At 43.1% G+C, this 21,789-nt stretch overlaps 1 protein-coding gene across 2 annotated transcripts in view; it reads left to right on the top strand.

Annotated features, from left to right (window-relative positions):
- STYXL1 (serine/threonine/tyrosine interacting like 1) overlaps window positions 1–21,516 on the top strand; it is a 70,427-nt gene extending 48,911 nt beyond the window's left edge. For both annotated transcript variants that reach the window (XM_015078796.3, XM_015078797.3), the window contains exons 7-9: window positions 4,024–4,121; window positions 5,806–5,918; window positions 21,264–21,516. In XM_015078796.3, coding sequence (XP_014934282.2) covers window positions 4,024–4,121; window positions 5,806–5,918; window positions 21,264–21,395 — 343 coding nt within the window. In that variant the 3' untranslated portion in view covers window positions 21,396–21,516. The remainder of the gene's footprint in view (window positions 1–4,023; window positions 4,122–5,805; window positions 5,919–21,263) is intronic.
- Window positions 21,517–21,789: the final 273 nt, after the last annotated feature.

Genomic DNA, 21,789 nt, shown 5'->3' with positions numbered 1-21,789 from the left:
TGTGTTCTATAGTACACATTCTTTTCAAGGGAACATGGAACATTTTTTGCCAAGATAGAATATTCTGGGCATTAAAACAAGTGTCAAAAGACAAATAATTTGTTATAAAAATTATGTTTTTATGTTCTGACTACAGTGGAATTAAGTCAGAAACCAATAACAAGATATCTCGGAAAAATTCCAAATGTTTGGAAACTAAGTTACACACTTCTAAGTAGCCTATGGGTCAAAAAGAAACCAAAAGGGAAGTTAGAAAGTATTTTGAACGGAATGAAAATAAAAACACCACATGTCAAAATTTGTGGATGCAGGTACAGCAGTGCATAGAGGGAAATTTATAGCCTAAATGCCTATATTCGAAGAGTTTCAAATCAAGGACCTAAACTTCCACTTAAAAAAAAAAAAAATAGAAAAAGTAAGCAGGAGGAAGGAAATGATTAAGAGCAGAAATAAGTGAAATAGAAAACAAAACAATTCCAGAAACTCAATGAAACCAAAAGCTGGCTCTCTGAAAAGAGCGATAATATTGCCAAACCCATTCCACACTGATCAAAAAAGAAGAGAGACAAGACAAAAATCATCAATCTTAGGTACAGAGGAAGGAAAATTTTCATTCTAGATGCTACAAATGTTAAAAAGCATTCTGTGGGCATTTATCCCACAGAGGTGAAAACTTATAATTACACAAACCTGTGTGTGAATGTCCACAGTGGCTATTTAGCGGATGAATGGTTGGACAGACTGTGGTGTACATATACCATAGAATCCTACTCAGTAATAAATGGAATGAACTCCTGATACGTGCAACAACTTGGGTAAATATCCAGGGAATTAACACCAAGCTGATGATGATAATGATGATAATAATAATGATAATAATAAGGCCATCCCAAAAGGTTACCTATTGTTCCATTTGTATAGCATTTTTGGTATCACAAAATTTTAGAAATAAAGGACAGATTAGTGGTTATCAGAAATTAGGGAAGTTTGAGTTTGGGGCACGGGGTGGGGCAGGTATGGTTACAAAAGGGCACGCGTGAGGAATCCTTAGTGTTAGAGCTGTTAAGTATTTTTGTTTTTTAAGTTTCTTTATTTTGAGGGAGAGAGTGCATGTGCAAGCAGGGGAGGGGCAGAGAGAGAGGGAGACAGAAAATCCAAAGCAGGCTCCGTGCTGATAGCACAGGGATCAATCCCATAAGCCTGTGAGATCATGACCTGAGCTGAAATCAAGTCAGACGCTTAACCAACCGAGCCATTGAGGTGCCCGAGAACTGTTCAGTATTTTGGCTAGTATCTCCCGGATACATAAATCCGCACAGGTGATAAATCTGTATAGAACTTATTACATGCATGTGCACATGCACGCGCACACACACAATACAAGCAAAACTGGGGAAGTCTGAATACAGTTGGTAGATTGCATCAGCATCAATATCCTGGGCTATCATAATACAGTTTTGCAAAATGTTATCATTGGGGAAACTAGGCAAAGCATACAGTGAATCTCTCTGTGTTATTTCTTATAACTGCGGGTGAATCTAGAGTGACCTCAGTAAAAGTTTTAATTAAAAATTTAAAAATAATTAGGAAATATTACGAGTAATTTTATGCCAACACATTTGAAATTTCAATTAAATGAACCCGTTCCTTGAAAGACTCAAGCTATCTAATCACCTGATAACAAATAGATCATCTCTGGGTGCCTGGGTGGCTCAGTTGGTTAAGCATCTGATTCTTCATTTCGGCTCAGGTCATTGATCTCATGGTTTATCTCTTCCGGGTGTGGGGCTTGATCCTACGACCCTGAGATCACGACCTGAGCCAAAATCAAGAGTCAGATGCTCAACCAACTGAACCACCCAGAAGTCCATGATCCACTTTGAAATAATTCTTGCATATGGTGCCAAATGTAGAGCTAAGTTCATAGTTTTTGGTTTTTTTGTTTTGTTTTGTTTTGCTTTTCAGTAGGGTCTGTACCCAATATGGGGCTTGAACTCATGACCCCGAGATCAAGAGTCACATGTTCTACCAACTGAGCCAGCCAGGGGCCCCCATTATTTGTTGAAAAAAAAATGATTCTTCTCTTGTTGGACTGATTAGATACCTTTGTTGAAAATCCATTGACCATGTGTGTGGGGGATTATATCTGGATTCTTCTTTTTTTTTTTTTTTCTGGATTCTTTATTCTTTTTCACTGGCCTGTATTTTTATACCAGTTCTGCACTCTTGACTATTGTAGCTTTTTCAAAGTTGTCTCCTTTGCATTTCCACATACATTTTAATTTTTTTTTTAATGTTCACTCATTTTTGAGAGAGACAGACAGACAGATAGACAGAGACAGAGCTCGAGCGAGGGAGGGGCAGAGAGAGAGGGATACACAGAATCTGAAGCACGCTCCAGGCTCTGAGCTGTCAGCACAGAGCCTGACGCAGGGCTTGAACTCACAAACTGCAAGATCATGACCTGAGTCCAAGTTGGACGCCCAACCAACTGAGACACCCAGGTGCTCCTCTGTATATATTTTAGAAGCAGCTTGCCAGTTTCTACAAAAAGCCTGCTGGAATTTTGATTGGGTTTGAATTGTATCCATAGGTCAGTTTGGGGAGAATCTTACCAACATTGAGTCTCCTGATCCATGAGCATAGTCTATCTCTCCATTTACTTAGCTCTTTCATTTCTCTAAAAAATGTTTTATAATTTCCCAGTGTACATGTTTTACACACTTCGTGTCAGATTTCTTCCTAAGTATTTGATATTTTTGACGTGGTTATAAATGGTATTTTTAAAATGTCAATTTCTGATTGTTCATTGCTAGTATATAGAAATGCAGTTGATTTTTTTAGTAAGCTTGTACCCTTCTACCTTCTCCATCTAGATGCCTCCTACACTGCGAAGCTTTCCCCAGCTCCCTCAACTTCTCTCTGCTCTTCTTCTCCAGTATCACATGCAGGTCTTTATCCCCAAACCTAGCCAGTTGGATTGGGACCATTTGTTTCTGTGTCTGCCTCCCCCATCAGACCGGGAGCTCCTTGACGTTGGGAGAGGCCAGCTCCTATTTAGTTCATCTTGTGCCCACTAGGGTCCAGCCCACGGTCTGGCACACAATAAATAGTCATTGAGTGAGTGTCTGAGGAAAGAATGAATAGATGGGTGTGGATGGATAGATGGAGGAGGGAGGGGGGAGGGAGGGATAGATGGAGGAGGAAAGGATGGATGGATGGACGGATGGATGGGAATTGTATTTGCTAAACCAGGCTATTTTTGTTTCTGAATCTGCTGCAACTTCCTGCGTGCCACAGTGGTCTGCATACTGCTGAATGTCACCAGTAGACCGCAGTCTTCATAAATAACATTGACCAAATACTTACGGCATGCTGGACATTCTGCAAGCTCCCTGCAGGCATCTTCTCGTTAAACATGTCACACACCTCCTCTCCTCCTCTCTCTCCTGTGTTCATAAAGTTCTAGCCACTCTGATTTCTCTGTTGGTTCTCAAATCCATCACACATACTCCATCTCTGCACCTTTGCCCTGTTCTCCTCTGCTCAGGGCCCTCTTTCCTCAGATGACTGCTTGGCTTGTTCCATCACCTCTTTTAAGCCTGTGCTCAAATGTTACCTCCTCAGTGAAGCTTTCCCTGACCGCTAAAACAGCCACCTACCACTCTCCATCTCCTATCTGGGGCTTTCTCCGTTTAACATGACAGGTTCATTCTCCAAGTTCATTACCTATTCCTTCCCATCCTCATTTTATTTTCTGCACCATATTCTAGGAAAGTACCACGTTTGGTTAATAATAATAATGATGTCCTGTTTCTTGAGCGTTTATTCAGTAAGTGTGCCAAGCAGACTGCCAAATGCTTTACATAGATGAATGAACTTCACCCACATGACACACCTATGGGGTAGGGGCTTTTTTTTTTTCTGCAAGAGGTCCAGTTATTTGCCTGCTGCTGTGGACGAGGACCGCTCCAGCGAGCCTGTGTGTGAGGCTGCCCGATTGCCTGCTTTCCTTCTGTTTAGTTTTGTAGATGACGCTGACAGCCTCCTGCACATCAAGATAGAAGATTCCCCGGAAGCCAACCTTTCCCCCTTTTTAAGGCACCTCTGTCACTTTCTCGGTAAGGGGCAATCTCCAACCAGGAAGCCACTGGTCTGTGCCCAGGGGCCAGAAGGGCTGTGGTACCTTGTCCACGCTTCTGCTTCTGATTGTGACTGTCAGCACTGAGGAAAGAAAGGGTGGGGCCCAGCACAAGCCCGGCTAGGTGGGGCCAAGCCCCAGGACAAGCTGTCCCTCAGGAGCCCTTGACAATGAGGGCAGCCACATGTTTACCTTGGGGGTAGTGGGGCCAGATAAGACCACTGGATTGCAGATTGAGCGCCCTGCATTCTGACCCTGGCTGGACCAGTAAGCCCTTTTGGGTCCACTTAAGCCTTGGTCCCGGCCTCACTGCACCTGTTGGGAAATGAGAGTGTTGCCCGCCTCCCTCCCCCCACCACCTGCTGTGGGTGCATATGGTCAGAGCAGCCTGCTCTGGGCTCTGGGAACCCAGAGGTGAATCATACTCCATCCCTGCCCTCCTGTCCTGTCAATGGGTGGAATGGATGGAAAATTCCAGAACCCTCCAGCTCTGACTTCCAGGATCCCCAGTGTGTGTGCCCAGTGTCCCTTTGGTTCTCCCATCGCACATGGCAGTGCCCACCAATCACTTACCTCATTGAGGGTGCAGTTTTCAGTCACCCCAGGGCTCGTGATTGCCCAAGGAGAGCAAGATGGCTGGAGAGATTGAGGTTGAGTCCAGTCAGGAGCCCTACCCCAGGGCTGCCTGCTGGGTACCACTTTAGCCCCCAGCCCACATGGCCACACCAGGGGCCAGAGAATGGCTTTTTGGCCCAAACATCCTTATTTGCCTGGGAGGTTGCAACATTCACTTGACCAGTATCTAGACTGTGACTTGCCCTGTGTCTCACCTTGGGATGGCAGAGTCCTGTGCCATAGAGGCCCCCTCTCCAGCCCTACCTTGCTGGGTGGGACTTGCTGGGCCAGTCCTTAACTGCTCTGTGTCTCTGATTCCTTGTCCATATGATGAGGCACTTGGCCTTAACCATCTCCTCCAGTGCTTACGGTCTGCAGTTTTGCATGTGGTATGTTTATCTCCAGTTCTCAGAGGTTACCCGATCAGCTCAGGATACCAGCTTAGATTTCCTCCCCACCCCTCACTGGGTGAGCCTCAGCCTCAGGGGCGTTATTAAGTGTGATCATAGCTGACCTCTCCATGTCAGGCATGGGGCTAAGCACAGGACAAAACCTTTTGAGGTAGGTAGTATACTGTAACCCCATTTTCTGGAGGATAAAACTGTGCCTTAGAGTAACATGCTTGGGCCATACAGCCAGTGAGTGGCCGAGCCAGGATTCATACCCAGGCCGTACTGCCTCTGTCAGCACCCCCATGTCCTGGGGGGACCATCTTCTCATCCCACTCAGGAGGCCAGCTGGTAACTGAGCTTCTTGGGCTAGAAACCTGGAGAGCCAAAAAAAAAAAAAAAAAAAAAAAAAAAGACCTTTGCATGATAATGCTGAATACCCAGTGTGATTCTCTTGAACTGCCAGTGAGGTCTGAGGACCTCCATGTGCCAGGTGATGAAACAGTGTCCCAGAGATGTTGCGTGACTAGCCTATGCCATGGTGTGCTGGGTCTGAACGCACTCTTGGACCATTGGCCCCTGAAGCCAGTCAGCTTACAGCAACTAAGGTCCACAGGGAACAAGGCCATGCAGGTCCCTCACCTTTCCTTCCTCTTGCAGAACTTCACCTCCAGCTTGGCTCTGTCATCCTGGTCTTTTCCACCCTGGGCATCAGTCGCAGCTGTGCGGCCATCTTGGCCTTCCTCATGCACTGGAATGAGCAGACCTTGAAGGTACGCACTCCCCAGGCGAGGATCAGACTGCAGCTACCTCCAGCAGGCAGTGTCAGAGCTGGACCTGGGAGGAAGGGGGCCCAGGCACTACCTTAGGGCCCTAACTGGGGGGCTGGAGGGAGAGGGGTCAGGGAAGGGAGCTCCAAGTCTAGGGCTCTATCCAGCATACACACCCAGGGGCAAGGTCCCAGAAGTCTGGGCCAGAGGCTGAGGCTGTGACATTAGAGACCTGAGGCTTGGGGCGCCTGGGTGGTGCAGTCGGTTAAGCATCCGACTTCAGCCAGGTCACGATCTCGCGGTCTGTGAGTTTGAGCCCCGCGTCAGGCTCTGGGCTGATGGCTCAGAGCCTGGAGCCTGTTTCCGATTCTGTGTCTCCCTCTCTCACTGCCCCTCCCCCGTTCATGCTCTGTCTCTCTCTGTCCCAAAAATAAATAAACGTTGAAAAAAAAAAAAAAAAGAAAAAGAGAGACCTGAGGCTTGGCGTGTGAGGCAAGCCCAGAGACTCAGGCTGGGCAAGGCCATGGCCAGCCACACCCTTGTCATGTCCCTCCTCAATCTGACTACTAGCATTTGTTCAGGCTTCTCCCAGGGAGGTAAGTTTTGGCTATTGCTTGGAGCCAGAGACTTGTAGCACCCCCAGGCTCCAAGGGCACCTACTCTGACAGTCTTTACCCAGATTGGAGAAGGGGGCAGAGACCTATCTCCACAAACCCTGTGGAACCAGGGCTCCTGGTGCCAAGGGCAGTGTGTTCTGAGTGCGCTGGGAAATGGCAGATCTGCCCTGAGGGGAGGAACAGCTTGTGCCTGATTTCCGAGGACTTGGGTAGGACCCACACAGCTCCCATATATGCCCGGGGCTGTGCTTGGAGGAAGGGGAGCATCGAAGAATGACCATGGTCAGGGCCTACTGCTGGTGGTTTTGGATATTGACCCCACATGCTCTGTGGGGGTGAAATTGCAAGCTAGAAGGAGTCTTAGACGGCCAAGAATTCTACCTGTGGGTACACACCTGGCAGAAGTGAAAGCAAAGACTCCGAAGTTTGTAGAACCATGTTCTTGGCAGCAGCACTGACGGTAGCCGGGAGGAGGGAGTGACCCAAGTGTCCATCGACAGATGGGAAAATAAGTGGGTAGTCTATCCACACAATGGAATATTACTCAGCCTTAAAAAGGGAAGACATTTTGACACCTGCTGCAACATGCATGAACCTGGAGGACATTGTGTGGAGTGGAATAAGTCACAAAAGGACAAATACCATATGATTCCGCTTATATGAGGTACCCGGAGTCGTCAAAATCACAGACATTGGAGGTAGAATGGTGGGTGCCGAGGGCAGGGGGCAGCGGGAACGGGGAGCTGTTTAATGGACATGAAGCTTTGGTTTGGGAAGATGGAAGAGTTCTGGAGATGGATGGTGGTGCTGGTTGTGTGATGCAGCGAATGTACTTAATGCCACTGAACTGTATGTCCAAACCCGGTTACGGTGGTAAGTTTTCTGTATGTGTATTTTACCACAATTGACACCATTGAAAAAGAAAAGCATCTGGATGCAGAATCGCAGGCCTGGAGTGAGTGAACCAGACCCCTGTTCTCACCCCGTGCAAGGTGAATTGTCGGAGGTCATTGCCTGCTTGAGTGTTTTGGTGTGTGCTGCAGGGAAGGGCGCGATGTTGCTGATAAATCTGGGGAGGGAGGCCTGTGCCGTTGCTCCTGTAGAGATGCCTCTCCAGCCACCTCTCCAGGAATGGGCGCTGGCCTGCAAGGGGCCCCTTCTCTGCTGCCTTGTTGAGCTGGAATGTGGAGAAGACTGGAGCTGGCAGGAGGTGTGGAGAGCTCACTGCTTGCAGGGGGTGTTCTAGGATGGGAGCTCCCCAGGAGTTCGAATGGGGCCAATGGGAGCCCTGGCCTGCTGGGGTCCCTGATTTCCTTACGGCTCACGGTGAGGTTTGGGTACAAAAAGGTCGAGCGAGAATCTTGCAGTTCTGATATTTAGTGATGTTTCCCAGCCCTGACAAGCACATCACAGTCTTCTCTCTGCTCCCAGGCTTCCAGAGCTGGCTGGGGTGAGTGCAAGAGGGAGGGTTCACCCACCTGGCTCCTCTGAGTTCTCTAGCAGCGAAGGCCAGGTCCCCTCGGCAATGTGGTGGCACCCATGGGCCCACCCACGGGTCCCCACATAACTCTAGCAGTGAATTCGAGGGCCATCTGGGTGTGGCTGTCCTGCTCAGTGGGAGGACAGGTGCTTGGGTCCCTGAAGGACCCAAGTCCTCCTCTCAGGAGGAACCTGGGATTAGTAATCTGTGTTGTGTGCAGGGATGTCCTGTTGCTGGGGTTCTGCCCTGAGATGCCATCTAGATAACTCTTGACAAAAAATGCTATGCAACCAGAGCTGTGGACAGCAAGGACTGCCACTGTGACCTTGCTGGGTCTTTTCCAGACTGAGTTAGTCGTGTGTGGTGGTTAAGTTTTCCTAACCATTACCAAGCAGTGCCCTGCATTACTGACAGAGGTTGACCTGGGCTCAGCTCTGCTGCTGCCTGGGGTCCAGAAAGACATTCCCTCCTCCTGTTGTCTGTGTGGTCCTGGGGTCCTCCTCCGTGCACTGGGGAAGCCATGTCCCTGGCTGTTGTCAGCTCAGTTGAGATGGTCAGAGCCCATGGGCTTGGCAAAAAAAAAAAAAAAAAAAAGTGTGGGCCACACTGGGGCAATATACTGCTTCCTGGGGTTTATGGTCCCAGCTGAGCTCACTGGGGCACCAAGACCAGAAGTGGGGAGTTAAGGGGTGAACCCTGAGCCACCCTGCTTGTCCTGGGCTTTCAAAGCTTTGGCACAAGGTTGTGTGGGATCCCAGAGCCAGCAAGTCCTTAAGAAATCTATTTCAGTTCCTTTAAACTGATGACAGTAACTTTGTCCCTTAAAAGATCTTCAGAGAAAAAACAAAACAAAATAAAACAAAACCCAACTCCTGAGGCACCGTAATGGCTACTATTGGCAGAGTGCCAGGTCGTTGTGAATACTTCTTGCATAATGAAACCACAAGGACCCCGCAGATTGTTATTATCCCTGTTTTGCAGGAGGCTTCTAGAGGCTGAGTAATTTGCCCAAGGCTCCATAGCTGTAAGTGGCAAAGCTGGAATCCAAAACCACCACACGGCACAGTTTGAGAATCTGGGCTTTACACAGAGCCCAAGGTGGTGGGAAGAGCATTGGCCTTGCACCCTGAAGAATGGGGCTGTGGGCTGGCTGCTGCCTCTTACCAAGAGTGACCTGGCCACATACCTTCATCCTTCGATCTCACTGGTGTTTTCTGTGAGTCCAAGCAGATGCTTTGTGGGCTGAAAGGGGTTGTGAGCAGTGAGTGTGGGGGACTGTGATTATAGTTTGTCCTCAGGGGCCCCATCTGACCTGATCAGGACTTAGTAAACCTTACAACTGCATAGCTCTGCCCCAGGTACCACTGTTGTTGTTATTGTTGTTTTAAATGGCAAAATACAGATAACATGAAATTTACCATTCTGTCATTTGTAAGCATGCAGTTCAGCAGCGTTAAGTACATTCACACTATTGTGCAGCCGATCTCCAGAACTCTTTTCATCTTGCAAAACTAAAGCTCTATACCCGTTATGTAACAATTCCACATTCTCCTCTCCGCCCAGCCTCTGGCAACCACCATTCTCCTTTCTGTGTCTATGAATTTGACTCCTTCAGGTACCTCATATAAGTGGAATCATACAGTATTTGTCCTTTTGTGAGTGGCTTATTTCACTTCACATAATATCCTTAAGGTTCATCTATGTTGTAGCATGTGCCAGAATTTCCTTGCTGAATGATATTCTGTTGTATGTAGTATTCACCAGTGAGCCCTTCAGGGCCTGGTGCTTTGTGTTTTGGAAGATATGTTTTTCTTTAATAGATAAAGGCCTATTCAGATTGTGTGATTTTGTGTGAGTTTTGGCAGATTGTGTCTTTCAAGGAATTGGTCTGTTTTATCTAGATGCTATGTGGACATGATGTTGTTCATAGTATTCCTTTAGTCTCCTTTTAATGTCCATGGGCTCTGTAGTGATGTCCCTTTTTCATTTCTGATATTAATGAATTGTATCTTCCCTCCTTTTCTTAGTCTTGCTAGAAGCTGATCAATTTTGCTGATTTTTTCCCCCAAAGAACCAGCTTTTGATTTCATTGATATTTTTTTTCTGTTGATTTTCTGTTTTCAATTTCATTGATTTTGGCTTTAATTTTTATTTTTTTCTACTTACTTTGGGTTTAATTTACTCTTCTTAGTTTCCTAAGAAGGAAAACTTAGAGGATTGATGTAGATGAACATTCATCTTGTGAATGTTCCATTTGATCTTGAGAAGAATGTATATGCTGTTTTTGGATGGAATATTCTATAGGTGTCAGTTATATCTAGTTAATTAATGGTGCTGTTGAGTTCAACTATGACCTTATTGATTTTCTGCCTGCCAAATCTGTCCATTACTGATAGAAAAGTGATGAAGTCTCTAGAACAGTGGATTCATCTATTTCTCCTTGCCTCACATATATTGATGTTGTTAGGTACATGCCACTGTATGTATGTATATACGTATTTTGTTTATCCCTTCATCTGTTGATGGACCTTTGGGTTACTTCTACCTTTTGTTTATTTTTTGAATAATGCTACTGTGACTGTGGGTGTGTGAATATCTTTGAGATCCTGCTTTCAGTTCTTTTTTTCCTGTTTTATTCTTTGTGAAGATATAATTAATATATAACATCAGTTTCAGGTATATAACAATTGTTCAGTGTTACGTACATACTACAAAATGATCACAATAAGTCTTGTTAACATCCATCACCACATATAGGTACAAATTTTTTTCTTGTAAGGAGAACTTTTAAGATCTACTCTCTTAGTAACTGTAAATTATACAGTACAGCATTAAGTATAGTTACCATACTGTGTATATTCCTATGACATATTTTGTAACTGGAAGTTTGTACCTTTTGACCACTTTCCCCATTTTGCTCACCTCTGGCCCCTACCTCTGGCAACCCTCAGTCTATTCCCTGTGTCTGAGTTCAGCTTCTGTGTGTTTTTGTTTTGTTTTTTAGGTTCCATATAAGTGAGATCATATGGTATTTTTCTTTGTCTGACTTCACTTAGCATAATGCCTTCAAGGTCGATCCATGTTGTTGCAGATAGCTGGATTCCTTCCTTTTTAATGGTTGAATAATATTCCATTATGTGTTCCATTCTGTTCCATGTTGTCTTTATCCATTCAGCCATCAGTGGCCACTATGGTTGTTTCATGTCTTGGCTATTGTAAATAATGCTGCAGTGAAGATGAGGTACAGATACCTTTTTGGGCTAGTGTTTGTATTTCCTTTTTTTTAATGTTTATTTTTATTCTTGAGAGAGTGCACATGTGCAAGCAGGGGAGAGGCAGAGAGAGAGGGGGACAGAGGATCCAAAGCGGGCTTCGTGCTGACAGCAGAGAGCCCTATGTGGGGCTCAAACTCACGAACTGTGAGATCATGACCTGAGCTGAAGTCAGATGCTTAACTGACTGAGCCACCTAGGCGCCCTGTGTTTTTGTTTCCTTTCTATAAATACCCAGAAATGGAATTTCTGGATCATATGGTAATTCTTTTCTTTTTATTTTATTGTTGTTTTTTTTATTTTAGAGAGAGAGAGTGCATGTGAGTAGGGGAGACAGGCAGAGGGAGAGAGAGAATCTCAAGCAGGCTCCATTCCGTGCTCAGTGTGGAGCCTAGGATTGTGACCAGAGCTGAAATCAAGAGTTGGATGCTCAATAGACTGAACCACCCAGGTGCCCCATATTCCTAATTTTTATGAATCTCCATATTATTTCCATAGTGACTGTACCAATTTACAGTTCTATTAGTGCATCGAGGTTCCCTTTTCTCCACATCCTTGTTTGCACTTGTTATTTCTTACATTTTTTTTGGTAATAGCCATTCTGTGATTTGTTACCTCATTGTGATTTTGATTTGCACTTCCCTGATGATCAGTGATGTTGAGCATCTTCTCCTGTACCCATTGGCCGTCTGTATGTCTTCTTGGGGAAAAGACATCCAGATCTTCTGCTCTTTTTAAAATCAGATTTTTTTCTATTACATTGCAAGAGTTATTTATATATTTTGGATATTAACCTCTTATTAGATATATGATTTACAGATCTCTTCTCCCATTCAGTAGGTTGCCTTTTCATTTGGTTGATGGTTTTCTTTGTTGTGCAAAAGCTTTTTAGTTTGATGTAGTTGTTTGTTTTTGTTCTTGTTGCCTTTGCTTTTGGTATCAAATCCAAAATATCATCACCAGGACTGATGTCAGGGAGCTTACCAGATATGTTTTCTTCTAGGATCATTATGATTTGGGGTCTTACATTCAAGCCTTTAATTTTTTTTGAGTTGATTTTTGTGTATGGAGGAAGACATGTTCCAGTTTCACTATTTTGCATGTGGCTGTCTAGCCTTCCAATGCCATTTATTGAAGATTGTCCTTTACCCATTGTATATTCTTGTCTCCTTTGTCATAAATTAAGATTTATACATGTTGGTTTATTTCTGGACTATTTTGTTCCATTGACTTATGTGTGTATTTTTATGTCCATGCCATACTGCCTTGAATATGATAGCTTTGTAATATAGTTTGAAATCAGGATGTCATGCCTCCCGCTTTGTTCTTCTTTCTTCAGATTGCTTTAGCTATCTGAGGGTCTGTTACGATTCCATACAAATTTTAAGATTGGTTGTTCTATTAACGTGAAAAATTCCATTGGAATTTTGTCAGGGATTGTGTTGAATCTGTAGATTGCTTTGGGTACTTGGGATGTTTTAACAATGTTAATTCTTCCAATCCATGAGCCTGGAATATCTATTTATTTGTATCCTCTTCAGTTTCTTTTATTCATGTCTTACGGTTTTCAGTGTATACATTTTTAGCTCCTTGGTTAAATTTATCCCTAGGGATTTTATTCTTTTTGGTGTAATTATAAATGGGATTGTTCTCTTAATTTATCTTTCTGATAGTTCATTATTAGTGCACATGATTTTTGTGTATTGATTTTGTATCCTGCAACTTTACCAAATTTATTATTCCTGATGTTTTTTTGATGGATACTTTAGGGCTTTCCAAATATAATACCATTTGTAAAGAGTTTTACTTCCTTTCCAATTTGGATGCGTTTTATTTCTTGCCTAATTGCTCCTGCTTGCAATACTATGTTGAATAAATATGGCAAGAGTGGGCATCTTTCTCTTGTTCCTGATCTTAAAGGAGAAGCTATTCAGCTTTTCACCATTGAGTACGATGATGGGCTTGTCATATATTGCTATCATTACATTGCAGTGTATTGTATTCCCTCTATACCCACGTTTTGGAAAATTTTTATAACTGGATGTTGATTTTTGTTAAATTCTTTTTCTGCCTCTGTTGAGATAATCATACAGTTTTTATCCTTCATTTTGTTATGATGGTATATTACATTGACTGGTTTGCAAAGGTTAAACCATCTTTGCATCCGTGAAGTCAATCCCGCTTGATCCTGGTATATAATTCTTTTAATGTATTGTTGAATTTGACTTGCTAAGATCTTGTTCAGGATTTTTGCATCTATGTTAATCAGGGATATTGGCCTGTAATTTTCTTTTCTTGTTGTGTCTTTGTCTGGTTTGGCATCAGGGTAATGCTGGCCTTGTAAAATGAATTTGGGAGTGTTCCTCCTCTTCTGTTTTTGGGAAGTGTTTAATAAGGAAGTGTTTAATAATGTTTGGTCCAATTCATCAGTGAAGTTATCTGATCCTGTACTTTTGTTTCTTGGGGGGTTTTGATTATGGATTCAATCTCGTTACTAATAATTGGTCTGTTCAGATTTTCTATTTCTCCATAATTCAGTCTTGGTAGGTTGTAAATTCCAGGAATCTATCCATTTTTTCCATTTTGTTCAATATGTTGGTGTATAATTGTTCACAGTAATCTCTTATCCTTTGCATTTCTTTGGTATCAGTTGTAACATTTCCACTTTCATTTCTGATATTATTTGAGCCCTTTATTTTCTTGGTGAGTCTAGCTAAAAGTTTGTCTATTTTGTTTATCTTTAAAAAAAAACCCATCTCTTAGTTTCATTGATCTTTTCTGTTGTCTTTTTTAGTCTCTATTTCCACTTTGATCTTGGTTATTTCCCACTTCCTAGTAATTTTGGACTTAGTTTGTTGTTCTTCTAGTTGCATGAGGTGTTTTTGTTTCTTAATGTAGGCATTTATTGCTATGAATGTCCTTCTTAGAACTGCTTTCGCTGCAGCCCATAAATGTTGATATGTTGTATTTTCATTTTCATTTGTTTCAAGACATTTTTTAAAGATTTTATTTTTAAGCAGTCTCTACACCCAACGTGGGGCTTGAACCCACAACCCTGAGATTGTCACATGCTCCACTGACTGAGCCAGCCAGGTGCCCTCGATATATTTTTGATATTTCTTTTGATTTCTTCATTGATCCATTGTTTGTTTAGTAACATGTTGCTTAATCTCCATGTATATGTGTACTTTCCAGTTTTCTTGTAATTGATTTCTAGTTTCATACCATTGTGGTCATAAAAGATGCTTGATAATATCTCAGTCTTCTTAAATTTATTATTTGTTTTGTGGCAAAACATATGATCTGTCCTGGAGGATGTTTCATGTGCACTGGAGAAGAATGTGTATTTCACTTTGAGAGGGAATGTTCTGTAAATGTCTGTTAGGTCCATCTGGCTTAATGTGTACTTCAAGTCCAATGTTTTATTATTGATTTTATGTCTGGATGACCTGTTAATGCAAGTGGGGGTATTAAAATCCCCTACTATTGTTATATTGCCGTCTATATCTCTCTTTAGGTCTGTTAATATTTGCTTTATGTATTTAGGTTCTTCTATGTTGGGTGCATAAATATGTACAAATTTTACACCCTCTTGTTGGATTGAGCCTTTTATCATTATATAGTGACCTTTGTTTCTTATCATAGTCTTTGTCTTAAGGTCTATTTTGTCTGATATAGCAGCTTCAGCTTTCTTCTGGTTTCCATTTGCCTGGAGTATCTCTTGCCTCCCTTCACTTTGTGCGTGCGTGTGTGTGTGTGTGTGTCTCCTTAACATCTGAAGTGAGTGTCTTAGGCAGCATATAGATGAGTCTTCTCTTTTTTTTTTAATCCATTTTGCCACTCTGTGTCTTTCAATGGGAGAAGTTAGTCTGTTTACATTTAAGGTAATTATTGATAGGTTTGGGATTACTGCCATTTTAACTGTTTTTCGGGGGGGGGGCTGTTTTATAATTCCTTTTTTCCTTTTCTTGCTCTCTTCCTTTGTGATTTATGATTTTCTGTAGTGGTTTGCTTATTCCTTTCTCTTTCTCTTTTGTGTATCTATTACAGATTTTTGCTTTGTGGTTACCATCAGACTTACATAAAACAACTTATAACAGTCTGTTTTCAGCTGATAACAACTTAAGTTTGAACGCAGTCTAAAACTCTACATTTTTACTACCCCTCCCAATGTTTTATGTTTTTGATATCCTAATTTACATATTTTTGTCTTAGTTATTTGTAGTATTTTTGTCTTTTAACCTTCACACTAGATTTATAAGTGAACCTACCACCTTTACATTAGATTATTTTGAATTTTACTCTACCAGTGATTCTTATACTTGCCTTTTTTCCTATTACTAATTAGTGCCATTTCATTTCAGCTTTAAGTCCCTGTAACACTTCTTGTAAAACTGTTCTGGAGGTGATGAACTCCTTCAACTCTTGATTGCCTGGAAAACTCTTTATTTCTCCTTCAATTCTAAAGGACAGCTATGCTGTGTAGAGTAGTCTTGGTTGGCAGTTTTTTCTTTCAGCTTTGAATATATCATGTCACTTCTTTCTGGCTTGCAACGTTTCTGCTGGAAAACTGCTGAGAGTCTAATGGGGCTTCCTTGTGTGTACCAAGTTGTTTTTCCTTTGCTGCTTTTAAGATTCCCTCGTTGTCTTTAACTTTTGATTAATTAGTTGTGGTATGTCTTGGTGTGGATCTTTGGGTTCCTCTTTTTTAGAATTCTCTGGGCTCTGGGTATCTGTTTCCTTTTCCAGGTTAGAGAAGTTTTTGGTGTTATTTCCTCAAATAAGTTTTCTGTCCCTTTCTCTTTCTTCTCCTTCTGGGACCCCTGTACTGCGAACATTGATCTTCTTGATATTGCCCATAAGTCCCTTAAGGTATTCTTGTTTTTCTTTCCTTCTCCTCCTCCCCTTCCTTCTCCTCTTCCTCTTTCTCCTCCTCTTCCTTCCCCTCCTCCTCCTCCTCCTTCTCCTCCTTCTCCTCCTCTTCTGCCTTCTTCTTTTCTATCTCCTCCTTCTTCTCCTTCCCCTCCTCTTCCTCCTTCTCCTCTTCTTCCTCCCCCTTCTCTTTCTCCTCTTCCTCTTCCTCTTCCTCCTCCTCCTTCTTTTCCTTCTCCCCCTCCTCCTCCTCCTCCTCCCCCACTTCTTCCTCCTCCTTGTCCTCCTCCTCCTCCTCCTCCTCCTCCTCTTCCCCTCCTCCTCCTCCTCCTCCTCCTCCTCCTCCTCCTCCTTCTTCTTCTTCTTCTTCTTCTTCTTCTTCTTCTTCTTCTTCTTCTTCTTCTTCTTCTTCTGTTTCTGCTTTGATTGGATGCACTGCACTGTCTTTGAGTCCACAGATCCTTTCTTCCACTTCATGTAGTCTGCAGTTGAATCCTTTAGTTGTACTTTTTCAGTTTAGTTATTGTATCCCGCAGCTCTGTGATTTCTGTTTGGTACTTTCTTATGTTTTCTGTCTCTTAGCTGGAATTCCCACCAAGGGGATTCAGGAGAACCTCGGTGAGCGTCTTTATGACATCAACTCTTTATCAGCTAAATCACTTATCCCCATTTCATGAGGATGTTTTTGTGAGGTTTTATCTTGTTTTGTGAGATTTATCTTGTGAGCAAATAGTTTCATGTGCTTATTGACAATTCATGTATCTTCTTTGGGAAAATGTCTATTCAAGTTTTTTGCTTATGTTTCAATTGGGGTGTTTTTTTTTTGTTGTTGTTGTTGAGTTTTAGGAGCTCTTTCTATATTCTTCATATTAGCACCTGGATATCAATCATTTGGAATGTATTCCTCTGTTTGTTTTTTTCATTTTCCTTGACTCTGTTGGTTTCTATGCAGTGGGGAAAACAGCCACCTCTCCCAGTCTTGAAGGAATGGCCTGGTGTAGGAAATGAACCTTATTGTTCAACCCTTCCCTATTTCTTGGTTGTCTCTCACACCTTTTTGATTGTCAAAGCAGCTTGCTTTGTTCTTAGTGGCTCCCCATAGTTGAGGGTGTGCCAAGACCTGTCAGGGGTCCAGGGGAGGATCTTAGTCTGCATCTAGATTCGGGCTGATTGGAAGCCTGACCTTCAGGCAGCAGCTTAAACAGTATGCAAATATACCCGTTTCAGGGGAAGATGGGAACATAGGCATTTCTGTCTGCTCCTTTTACACTGAGCCACTGGGATGATAGCCAGTTAAGAGCTATTTCTTTGTTTGCTACTGTCCTGTTGAACCCATAAACACAAGCCCCACTGACCACCTGCTTTTGGTTATTTTGGGTGTACACCCAGAGTGGAATGGCTGGATCGTATGGTAATTCTATTTTTACTTTTTTGAGTAATCACTGTACTGTTTTCCACAGCGGCTGCACCATTTTACATTCCCACTAATGGTGTGCCAGGTTTCCAGATTCTCCACATCCTCACTAACACTTCTTATTTTCTGTTGTTGTTGTTGTTGTTTAAATAGTAGCCATCCCAATGGGTGTAAGGTGATATCTCGTTGCAGTTTTTTTCTTTTTATTGTGTTAAAATACACATAATGTAACACTTATCATCTTAACCATTTATTTACTTATGTGCATCTTAACCATTTTGAAAAGGTGTACAGTCCAGTGGTATTAAATACTTTCTAGGGGCATCTGGGTGGCTTGGTCGGTTGAGTGTCCAACTCTTGATTTTGACTCAGGTCATGATCCCAGGGTCATGGGATTGAGCCCTGTGTTGGGCTCTGTGCTAAGGGTGGAGACTGCTTATGATTCTCTCTCCCTCTGCCCCTCTTCCCCACCTGGGCTCTCTCTCTCAAATAAAAATTTTTTAAATCTTTAAATACTTTCTAGTGTTGTACAGCCATTACCATCATCCATCCCCATAACTGTTTTTATCTTGCAAAGCTGAAACTCTTTTAAGCTCTATTACACAGTAATTCCCCATTCTCCCCTCCCCCCAAGCCCGGCAACCATCATTCTATTTCCTGTCTCTATGACTTTAACTCTGCTAGTTACCTCATATCAGTAGATCACACAGTATTTTTTCTTTTGTTGACTGGCTTATTTTACTTCTCACGATGTCCTCAAGGTTCATCCATGTTGTAGCGTGTCAGAATTTCCTTCTTTAAAAACATTTTTTTTAATGTTTATTTGTTTTTGAGAGAGAGAGGCAGAGAATGAGCAGGGAAGGGACAGAGAGAGAAGGGGAGACACAGACACAGAATCCAAAGCAGGCTCCAGGCTCTGAGCTGTCAGCACAGAGCCTGACGCAGGGCTCAAACCCACAAACTGCGAGATCATGACCTGAGCCGAAGTCAGACGCCCAACCGACTGAGCCACCGAGGTGCCCCAAGAATTTCCTTCTTTTTAAAGATAGAATAACATTCCATTGTGTATATATGCCACATTTTGTTTTTCCATTCATCCGTTGATGGACACTTGGGTTGCCTCCGTGTTTGAGGTATTGTGAATAATGATGCTACGAATATGGGTGTACAAATATCTCTTTCAAGACCCTGTTTTCAATTCTTTGGGGTGTATAGCTGGATCATATGGTATCTCTGTTTTTAATTTTTTGAGGAATCTCCATACTGTTTTTCCACCATGGCTGTACCATTTTACATTCCCACCAACAGTACACGAGGATTCCCTTTTCTCCACATCCTCACCAATGCTTGTTGTTGTTTTTTGTTGTTTTTCTTTTAATATTATAACCATCTTAATAGGAGTGAGGCATTATCTTACTACAGATTTGATTTGCATTTCCCTACTGATTGGTGATGTCGAGCAAGTATTTTCATGTGCTTATTGACCATTCACGTATCTTCTTTGGAAAATGTCTATTCAAGTTTTTTGCTTACGTTTCAATTGGGCTGTTTGGTTTTTTGTCGAGTTTTAGGAGTTCTTTCTATATTCTTCATATTAGCACCTGGATATCAATCAGATATATCACTTGAAAATGTTCCCTCCCAAACTGTGGCTTGCCTTTTCACTCTGCTCATTGTGTCTTTTGATGCACGGAAGTTTTGTTTTGTCTGTTTGTTTGTTTTTGATTTGTCCAATTTGTCCATTTTTAATCCCCTGTACTTTTGGTATCCTATCCAAGAAATCATTGCCAAATCCAGTGTTACGAAGTTTTTCTCCTATGTTTTCTTCTAAGATTTTTGTAGTGTAAACTCTCACACTTAGGTCTTCAATCGTTTTTGAGTTAATTTTTGTATATGATGTAAGGTTAAGTGTTCAACTTGACTCTTTTGCATGTGGGTATCCAGTTTTCCCAGCACCCCTTGCTCTTTCTCCATTGAATGGTTTTGGCACCCTCCTTGAAACCATTTGGCCACATATACAAGGGCTCATTTCTGGGCTGTCTATCCTATTCCTTTGGCTTAAATGTCTATCCCGCTACTATGCTGTTTTTGATTACTATAGTTTTGTAATAGCTTCAGAGATTTGAAATCAGGGAATATGAGAATTCCAGTGCTGTTCTATTTCTTTCAAGACTGTTTTGGCTATGTGGGGGTCCCTTGAGATTCTATAAGAATTATAGGATGGGCTTTTCAATTTCTGCACGAAATGCTGTTGGGATTTGGTAGAGGTTGTATTAAATCTATACATCACTTTGGGTAGTACTGACATCTTAACAGTATCCAGGCTTCCTGTCCATGTGAACGGGCTGTCTTTCCATTTATTTGTGTCTTTTCATTTTTTTTTAATGTTTATTTATTTTTGAGAGAGAGAGAGAGAGAGAGAGAGAGAGACCCCGAGCATGAGCGGGGGAGGGGCAAAGAGAGAGGAGACAGAATCGGAAGCAGGCTCCAGGCTCTGAGCTGTCAGCACAGAGCCCAATGCAGGGCTTGAACCCACAAACTGCGAGATCATGACCTGAACCAAAGTCTGACGCCTAACCAACTGAGCCACCCAGGCGCCCCATCTGTGTCTTTTAAAATACCTTACAGCATGTTTTATTATTTTTAGGTTACAGGTCTTTCGCCCCCTTGGTTAAGTTTATTCCTAAGTATTTATTCCTTTTGATGCCACTGTAAATGGAATTTTGTTTTTAGTTTACTTTTGAGATCATTTGTTGTTAGTGCATAGATACACAACTAATTTTGAGTGTTGGTTTTGTAATTTTGCAACTTTGCTAAATTCATTTATTCTAACAGATTTTTTGGTGTAATCTTTAAGGTTTTCTACACATCAAATCATGTCACCTGCAAACAGAGGTAATTTTACTTCTTCCTTTCCAATTTGGGTGTCCCTTCCTTCCTTCCTTCTTTCCTCCCTCCCTCCCTTCCTCTCTCTGGTTAGGACCTCTAGTACAATGTGGAATAGAGGTGGTGCAAGCTGGCATCCTTGTCTTGTTCCTGATCTTAGAGGAAAAGCTTTCAGTCTTTCACCGTTGAGTATGATATTACCCGTGGGCTTGTCCTATATGGCCTTTATTATGTTGAGGTATGTTTTTTCGGTTCCTAGTTTGCTGAGGCCCATTTTTCCTTTTTCCTCTGTCCTCAACCCAGATAGAGACCAGTTTGTCCTCTTCCTTCGGGTAATGACCCTTCCTTCATTTTAAGGTGGACACCTGAAGGAAAGCAGTTGCAAGTTCCCTTCTTCAGAGAATTTCCCCACAGTTCCCTTCCCCTTTCCGTTCATTTAGCCGTTCACAATGCCAACCTTTGTTGGGGCTGCACTGTGTGCCGGGCATGGGCATGGTACTCTCCTGCCCACAGAAGCTTTCACCCATGTTGTCTCAGCCTTCACAGGAGCCGTCTGAACTAAGAATGATCTCTGCCTCCATATCCAGCAGCAGATGCGCAGAGGTGCCTGCTCAAAGCAGAGCCAGCTCCTATGACTCCTTGCCCTGATGTAATTACTCCAGGCTGCTGCTGCTTCTGTGTCCAGCCATTAAGCCGCGTTGCTGGCCCACGGGCAGGTGCCTCCTGTCCCTCCTGAGCTGGCTGTGATAGAGGTGGAAGGGCTCAGGTCCAGTCCCTGAGGTCTGCTTTCTCTCCTTGCATTGACAGAAGTCCTGGGCCTATGTCAAGAAGTGTAAAACCAACATGCGTCCAAACCGGGGCTTGGTGGCTCAGCTGTCAGAGTGGGAGAAGGTCGTCCTCGGAGACCGTGTCACAGACATCTTGGATCCACCCAACTGATCTCCTCTGTGGCCCAGCTATGGGTCCCGAAGAACCTCGCTTGGGGGCTTCTTGTGGGTACTGGGCCAGGATGTGTAACCAGGTTGGTGTGGAAAGAGAAGGCCTTTGCTGCCTGAAGTCACGTAGCAGCCTCCTGTGGTGGTTCTTCTCCGGCTCCTCCTTCATGCCACAGAGCAGGCAAGACTCAGCAGGAATCCTCCCATCCCTGGGTCATCCTGGACACCCTTCCTGCACTCCTGAGGCTGCCTCTGGAAAAGCATTGGGCTGTCTGAACAGCTATCCCACATGCCCCGGTGACTTGGACCCTTTGGAGGCTACCTAGGAGGAGTTCCAGGGGAACTGCCTTACGTTGGTCCACAGGGGTGTCACAGTGCCCACCTATGGGCAGAGATCC

This window comes from Acinonyx jubatus, chromosome E3 (assembly GCF_027475565.1).
Source record: "Acinonyx jubatus isolate Ajub_Pintada_27869175 chromosome E3, VMU_Ajub_asm_v1.0, whole genome shotgun sequence".
Taxonomy (NCBI): domain Eukaryota; kingdom Metazoa; phylum Chordata; class Mammalia; order Carnivora; family Felidae; genus Acinonyx; species Acinonyx jubatus.
Note: the sequence above shows the minus strand (reverse complement) of the source record. Positions and strands in the feature narration are given on the sequence as shown.